The 8,612-nt window shown below is 42.5% G+C and overlaps 1 protein-coding gene across 1 annotated transcript; it reads left to right on the top strand.

The window, feature by feature from the left end:
• Nucleotides 1-5,887: 5,887 nt before the first annotated feature.
• Nucleotides 5,888-6,331, top strand: LOC109207114. Its single transcript, XM_019369998.1, has one exon. The coding sequence runs from the start codon at nt 5,888-5,890 to the stop codon at nt 6,329-6,331; it is 444 nt and encodes a 147-aa protein (XP_019225543.1).
• Nucleotides 6,332-8,612: the final 2,281 nt, after the last annotated feature.

Genomic DNA, 8,612 nt, shown 5'->3' on the forward strand with positions numbered 1-8,612 from the left:
TAGGAGGGTAGAGTGATTGCTTTTGCTTCGCGTCAACTGAAGCCCCATGAGAAGAACTACCCATTCATGATTTGTAGTTGGCTGCCATTGTTCACACGTTGAAAATTTGGAGGCTCTATGGTGTGTCTTGTGAGTTATTTACTGATCATCATAGCCTCCAGCACTTGTTCAAACAAAAGGATCTCAATTTGAGGTAGCGGAGATGGTTGGAGCTACTAACGGACTATGATATTACTATTTTTATCATTCGGGGAAGGCCAATGTGGTGGCCGATGCCTTGAGTAAGAAGGCATTGAGTATGCATAGTCTTGCATTTATTCCTGTTGGAGAGAGACCTCTTGCAGTTGATGTTCAGCTTTGTCCAACCAGCTCGTGAGATTGGATATTTCGGAGTCCAGTCGGGTTCTAGCTTGTGTGGTTTCTCGGTCTTTCTTATTTGATCGCATCAGAGAGCGCCAGTATGATGATCCTCATTTGCTTTTCCTCAAGGACAGAGTTCAGCACGGTGATTCCAGAGATGTGACTATTGGTAATAATGGAGTATTGAGGATGCAGGGCCGGATATGTGTGCCCAATGTAGATGGGCTACGGAAGTTGATTCTTGAGAAGGCCCACGACTCACGATATTCCATCCATCCGGGTGCCGCGAAGATGTATCAGGATTTGTAATAGCGCTATTGATGGAGGAGGATGAAAAAGGATGTCGTTGGGTTTGTAGCTCGCTGTCTCAACTGTTAACAGGTAAAATATAAGCATCAGAGACCGGGGAGATTGCTTCAGAAGGTAGAGATTGTAGAGTGGAAGTGGGAGCGGATCGCCATGAATTTCGTAGTTGGGCTCCCATGGACTTCGAGAAAGTTTGATGCTATTTGGGTGATTGTGGATCGGATGACCAAGTCCGTGCACTTCATTCCGGTGAGTAATACCTATTCTTCAGACTAGTTGGCTGAGATTTACATCATAGAGATTGTTCGCCTGCACGGTGTGCCAGTTTCCATCATTTCAGGCAGAGGCACGCAGTTTACATCACAGTTTTGGAGAGCCGTGCAGCAAGAGTTAGGCACTCAGGGGAGTTGAGCACTCAGGTGGAGTTGAGCACAAGATTTCACTTTCATATGGACGAACAGTCCGAGCGCACTATTCAGATATTGGAGGACATGCTACGCACTTGTGTCATTGTTTTTAGGGGTTCATGGGACCAGAATCTGCCGCTCGCGGAGTTTGCGTACAACAATAGTTATCAGTCGAGTATTCAGATGGCTCCGTATGAGGCTTTATATCTGAGGCGGTGTATATCTTTGGTGGGTTGGTTTAAGCCGGGCGAGGCTAGGCTATTGGGCACTAACTTTGTTCAGGATTCTTTGGACAAGGTTAATTTGATTCAAGAGTGGTTTCGTACAGCGCAGTCAAGACAAAAGAGTTATGCCGATAGGAAGGTGTGTGATGTTTCTTACATAGTTGGGGAGAAGGTTCTGCTGAAGGTTTCACCCATGAAGGGTGTTATGAGATTCGGGAAGAAGGGAAAGTTGAGCCATCAGTTCATTGGGCCTTTTGAGGTACTTCAGAGGATTAGGGAGGTGGCTTACAAGCTTGTCTTGCCACCTAGCTTGTCGAGTGTGCATCTAGTATTTCATGTTTCTATGCTCCAGAAGTATATCGGCGATCCATCCCATGTTTCGAATTTCAACACGGTTCAGTTAGATGGTGATTTGACTTATGATGTAGAGTCGATGGCTATTTTGGAGCGGCAGGTTCTAAAGTTGAGGTCAAAGGAGATAGCTTCACTAAAAGTGCAGTGGAGAGGTCAGCCCGTAGAGGAGCCTACTTGGAAGATCGAGCGGGAGATACGGAGCAGATATCCACACCTATTTATGGCTCCAGGTATGTTTCTAGACTCGTTCGAGGACGAACGTTTGTTTAAGAGGGGGAGGATGTAACGACCTGGTGGGTCGTTTCGAGAGTTGTTGCCCCGTTCTCCTATTTTCTGCTTCTTTTGTGTTCTAGAGCTGTATTATGACTTATCGGGTTAGTTGGTTTGGGTCCGGAGTGATTTCAGAATGAACTGAGACACTTAGTCTTTTATTTAAAAGCTTAAGTTGGAAAAGTTGATCGCATGTTGACTTATGTGTAAACGACCACGGAATTAAATTCTGATGGTTCTGTTAGCTCCGCTAGGTGATTTTTTCCTTGGGAGCACGTCCGGAATGTGATTTGAAGGTCCGCAATAGAATTAGTCTTAAATTGGTGAAAGTTGGAATTTTTAGAAGTTTGACCGGCAGTGGACTTTTTGATATCGGGTTCAGATTGGATTTCTGGGAGTTTGAATAGGTCAGTGGTGCCATTTATGACTTTTGTGCAAAATTTGAGGTCAATCGGACTTGATTTGATAGGTTTTCACGTCGTTTGTAGAATTCAGAAATTTCGATGTTCATTAGGCTTGAATCCGTGTGTAATTCATGTTTTTGATGTTGTTTGAGGATTTAACTAAGTTCATATGATGTTTTGGGACTTGTTGGTATGTTTGGTTGAGGTCCTGAGGGCCTCGGGTGAGTTTTGGGCGGTTAGCGGATCATAGTTGGCCATTGTGAGATAGTTGATCTGCTGCTGATTTTTTGTTCTGGTTTCCTCTTACGCCTTCGCGAGAGGAGCCTCGTGTTCGCGAAGGGTGCTTTCTGAGTGGGTGAATTCTGTGTTACGCATTCGTGAAGGAGAGGATGCGAATGCAAAGGGTAGGGCGTAAGTGCATCAGGAACACGTGAGTGGTGTCGCATTCGCGAAGAGGAGTGAGGTAGTTCGGGACCCCGGCCTTTTTGTTCTACGCGTTCGCGAGGCATGGGCCGCGTTCGCGAAGGTCTGAGTTGTAAAACATCACGTTCGCGAAGCCCTGGTCGCGTTCGTGAAGAGTAAAATTGAGGGGCAGTCTGAGTTGGCCTACGTGAACCCGAGAGGACGGTCGCGTTCGCGTAGAAGGAAATCTGGGAAAACCCTATTAATTTTAAAAATGAGGGTTTGAACCAATTTTTCATCTCTTGAGCTAGAGATCATGGATTTGGGCGATTCTTGAAGGGATTTTCGTGGAGTTGACTGGGGAAAGTGATTCTTGCTTGGTTTTGACTAAATCCCATGATTTTATCTTTAATTTTATCATCTAATTTTTGATTTGGGGTGAAAATTGGGGAAAAAGAGGAAGTGTTCTTGAGAGGGATTTTTGAGGTTTATGGGATTTTTATCGGATTTGAGTAATTAAGTATAGTTAGACTCGTGAGTGAATGGGATTTCGGGTTTTTTGACTTTTATCGAATTTCGAAACATGGGGCCCGGGTGCCGGGTTTGAGCTGATTTCGGATTTTTGGGTCTAATTTAGGAGTTTTCTTGTGGAATTTATCCCTTTAGCCTATATTGATTGTATTGTACTGTTTATGGCTAGATTCGGGACATTTGGAGATCGATTTGAGAGGCAAAGGCATTATTGAGTAGAGATTTGCTCGGATTGAGGTAAGTAACAGTTATAAATCTTGTCCTGAGGGTATTAAACCCCGGATTTGGTGTCATGTGATTACTTTGGAGGTGACGGACATGCTAGGGGACGGGCGTGTGGGCGTGCACCGAGGGGATTGTGACTTGGTCCGCCCCGTGGATACTGTGAAGTTGAACAACTTACTGTTAGCTTTATGCTCTCTATATGTTAGTACTATTGGGTCCCACAGAGGTCGCGTTACATGTTGAATTGCCTGTTAAATGCTATTTGTACTCAGTCGCAATTTTTACTCGCATATCATGTCTCAGTCTCTGTTATTCTATTTGATGCATCATGTTATTGCTATTTGGGCTGATCTTCCTGATTTCTAGGAGCCTGAGAGACTGAAGAGGTTGATGACTGTGTGAGGCCGAGGGCCTCATTGTGAGGATATTTATGGGATCGGGCTGCACACCGCAACATGTTTCATTGATATTTGTCATGATTGGCTTGATATATAGCGCTTTGGATATAGGATCCCCTCCGAAGTCTATACACACCCCCAGTGAGCGCAGATACCTATTGAGTGCGAGTGCCGAGTTCCGAGTGATCGTGAGGAATGAGTGACTGTGAGGTTGGAGTGAATGGGAGGATTGACTGATGATTGCCTAAGAGGCTGTATATGATTTCATTACTGATGCACACATTTTCCCTATATCATTGTTTTGAAAACTACTAAGAGATATTTTATCCGGTTTTTACTTAAGCTTGACTTAAACAAACTGATTTCACTTAAACTCCGCATTGAAAGCATGCCTACCCTTTACTGAAATTTCTGAGATGAACTGTACTTGTATTGATCGTCACCGCATCTCGATTCCTTATTTATTTATGTTACTTACTATGTTGGTGTACTCACGTTACTCCCTGTGCCTCGTGTGCAGATCCAGGTGTTCTCGGACACAGTGGACATTGATCTCGTGCGTGACTGATTATCGGAGACTCACGAGGTAGTTGTCGGCATTTGCAGTCCTTGTCTCTCCTTTCTTGTTGTCTTTCCTTTCTCTGTAGTGGTATTTTTGGGATACATAATTTTGTAGACAATATTCTGGATTGGTTTCTTAGATGCTCATGACTAGTGACACCCCGATGTCCGGCTATCTTTCCGCACTTATGTTTTGGGTTTATCCCATTTTATGGTAAAACTTCAGTTATTTTTAAATGTCTTAATTTATTTCTAGTTAAATATTGAAAGCGTGTTGGTAATGTAGGATGTCCTAGTACCACGATAGACGCCATCACGACGGGTTCGGTTTTGGGTCGTGTCATACTTATTGTTACAGGGTCATGCCATTAAGTTTGAAGAATACATGGGTAACTTACATGAGGGCCATGACCACCATTTTCCATGACATGATGCACAAAGTGATTGAAGTATATGTCAGTGATTTCATCATAAAGTAAAAGACACAGGCTGATCATGTGCGCGATTTGAACTTCAAACGGTTCCGGAGGCTGATCCTCGGTTTTATAGTCAGCCCCAGAGGCATCGAATTGGATCCATCTAAGATAAAGTCCATTCTAGATCTGACACCCCGGAAGAACTAAATTGAAGTCATGAGTTTGCTCGGGAGGTTGAACTACATCAGTAGGTTCATTGCTCAGTTCACAACCACGTACGAGCTATCTTTAAGTTATTGAAAAGGATTTTGCTGTTAAGTGGACAGACGGTTTCCAAAAGGCTTTTGACAGGATAAAAGATTATTTGCCAAAACCCCCTGTACTGGTCCTACCTGAACCTGGTAGACCTTTGTTTTTATATCTATCGGTGATTAATAATTCCTTTGGATGCGTTCTGGGGCAACATGATGCGACAGGCAAAAAGGAACAGGTAATTTATTATTTGAGCAAGTAGTTCACTAATTATGAGGTTAAGTATACTCTTTTAGAAAGGACATGTTGTTCTTTGACTTGGGTCGCTCAAAAGCTAAGGCATTATATTTTGGCCTGCACTACTTAGCTCATATCTAGAATGGATCCTTTAAAGTACATCTTCCAAAAGCCAATGCCCACTGGCAGGCTCGCAAAATGGTAAATTCTGCTCATAGAGTTCGACATCGTCTATGTCACTCATACCGCAATGAAAGCACATGCTTTGGAAGATCATTTGGCAGAGAATCTAGTTGATGATGATTACGAGCCACTAAGCACATACTTCCCAGACAAAGAGGTCAACTCAATAGAGGAAGTAGTTCTGGACGACAGCCATGTATGGAAAATGTATTTTGATGGGGCTGTTAATATCAAAGGAGTTGGGATCAGGGAAATCCTCATCTCACCTGTTGGACAACATTACCCTGCAACGGCTCGACTTCAGTTGTTCTGTACCATAATACGACAGAATACTAGGCTTGTATCATGGGTCTAAAAATGGCCCTCGATCTGGATGTGCATGAACTATTGTTTGTGGGAGATTCCAACTTGCTTACCCGGAAAGCCCTAGGCGAATGGGAGACTCGAGACACCAAGCTTATTCCATACAGACAATGTGTGCAAGACTTGAACAAAAGATTCAAATCCATCGAGTTCAGGTACATTCCCAGGTTTCACAACGAGCTAGCCGATGCCTTGGCTACCTTAGCTTCGATTCTTCCTTATCCAGGCAACACACATATTGATCGATTAGAAATTCAAGTGCGAAATCAACATGGTTACTACAATACAATTCAGGAAGAACTAGATGGTCAACCATGGTATCATGACATAAAACAATTCCTGAAAACAAGGGAATACCCAGAGCATGCTAAGGGAGATCAAAAAGGAACTATAAGGCGGCTCGCCGGTGGTTTCTTCCTGGATAGGGAAATCCTATAGAAAAGGACCCAGACTTGAACCTGTTGAGATGCATAGATTCCACAGAAGTTAAGCGGATCATGAGTGAAGTGCATTCGGAAGTATGTGAGCCTCACACGAATGGATATGTTTTGGCAAACAAGATTCTGCAGGCAGGGTATTATTGGCTTACTATGGAGCGATATTGCTTCAGTTTTGTTCGCAGGTGTCACCAATGCCAGATTAATTCACTCACCTCCGTCGGAGTTACATCCTGTGTACTCTCCTTAGCCTTTTGTTGCTTAGGCAATGGATGTTATAGGGCCAATCAAGCCAAAGGCTTCAAATGGGCATAGATTCATTTTGGTCGCTATTGATTACTTCACCAAGTGGGTGGAGGTTGTCACTTTCAAAGCAGTCACCAAGAAAGTAGTGGTAGACTTTGTTCATTCCAACATCATCTGTCACTTTTGTATCCCAAAGACAATAATCACTGACAATGCAACCAATCTAAATAGTCATTTGATGAAGGAGGTGTGCGAGCAATTTAAAATTGTTCATTGCCATTCTACCTCTTACTGACCAAAAGCCAATGGAGCCTTTGAAGCGGCAAACAATAACATCAAGAAGATTCTTAGGAAAATGATCCAAGGGTCCAAGCAATGACATGAAAAGTTGCCTTTGGCTCCTTTGGTACATGGAACTGAAGCTGTAATACCGGCTGAAGTCGAAATTCCCTCTCTCCGAATCATTGTGGAATCAGAGATTGAATAAACTAAGTGGGTCTAGACCCGATTAGAACACCTAATGCTGATTGATGAAAAATGGCTAGCAGCAGTGTGTTTTGGCCAGTTATACCAGCAAAGAATAGTACACGATTATAACAAGAAAGTGTGCCCAAGGCACTTTGAGGTAGGCCAGCTCGTTTTGAAGTGCATCCTTCCACACCAGGTAGAAGCTAAAGGAAAGTTCGCCTCGAACTAGCAAGGACCCTACATCATCAAAAAGGTGTTACCAAAAGGGGCTTTACACTTGGTAGATGAATAAGGATGGGTACCAGACATGACTATTAACGCAGATGCAGTAGAAAGATATTATGTTTGATATATACCAACTGCGGAACTTTCACGCATGATTTTCTCAGATCGAGATGAAGAAGGCTATCATTGTTCACTATCCCAAATAGGTGTCACCCTTTTGTTAATCTTGTTCGAGCCATGTTTGTCTTTTTTTTCCCTCTTTTTGAAACCTGTGTACTTGTAAAAAACAAAAACGATAAAAAATAATATAAAAAATATTTTAAAAAAAAAGAAGAAAAAATAAATCTTCTGAGTCATTGAACTACGTTCAACCAGATTCCGAAATGATACGTAGGCAGCACTACCCTGGGTTCGGTCCCATCATAACAAAAATTCCATATCCCCAATACAAAAAAATTGGGGCAGAAGTTTGTTTTACTTTTTACGGTCTTTCTATAAAAATGGTTCCAAAAGTTGTAATTTAGTTCAAGGTTCTTTTTTCGTTTTCCCGTTAAGACCTTCTGATTGATCTCTGAAAATGTTGAAGTCACCATGACAAGGGCGTTGGACAACCTGCCGCATGATGTATCTTAGTCAAGGGGCAACGAAAAAAATGAGAGAGTCTTATCGGTAAAAACCTATATGGGCACCATAAGGCGACGGTGAGTAGAAAATGAGAGAGGTCACTTATCGAAAACCCGCAAAGGGCGCTACTAGCCGAAATAGGGTCTTTGATACTCTGGCATGAGCACAACCAAGAAAGTTTAAAGATGAACGTTTGCGGTATATTTTGAGAATTAGACAGCTTAGACCGATCAAACGTCTAGTCCAAAATGCATGTCATGATTCATTGAAGTCAACACATACCTCCATATAAGTCTCCCTATTCTTTTCTCCGAAAGGGACACCTTTTGTTTAAACACATTTCTTTTTCACTTTTAATTGCTCTTATGTTTTTTACCATAATTTTTCTTTAAGTCCTTTTTGGTCGAAATCTTGCATCAAAAGCGAAGCAAAGAAATGGCTCCAAAACGGGCTATAGTTTCCCCGTAATACCGAGCACAATTTGGGGCATATATGACATTGACAAAGGCATGAATCCATATATGATGTCCTCTGATTAGCTGAACAAAGTGTTTCAAAGAAATCAAAAAGGTCGCTAAGCAAGACTTGCTTCATGGACAAAGCTGATAGTGCCACAGACACAAACTGATATTAGGTGCAAGATAATCAAGTTTTATCTTTAAAAGAAAAAATAGCTACCAAAGAAATGACTTTCTTTGTGGACAAGGGTCAGCAACACT

Source organism: Nicotiana attenuata, unplaced genomic scaffold (genome assembly GCF_001879085.1).
Source record: "Nicotiana attenuata strain UT unplaced genomic scaffold, NIATTr2, whole genome shotgun sequence".
Lineage (NCBI taxonomy): Eukaryota > Viridiplantae > Streptophyta > Magnoliopsida > Solanales > Solanaceae > Nicotiana > Nicotiana attenuata.

What these genes read in the sequence shown, in the direction of transcription:
- LOC109207114 (XM_019369998.1), top strand. Translation starts at nt 5,888, where the DNA reads ATGGCCCTCGATCTGGATGTGCATGAACTATTGTTTGTGGGAGATTCC.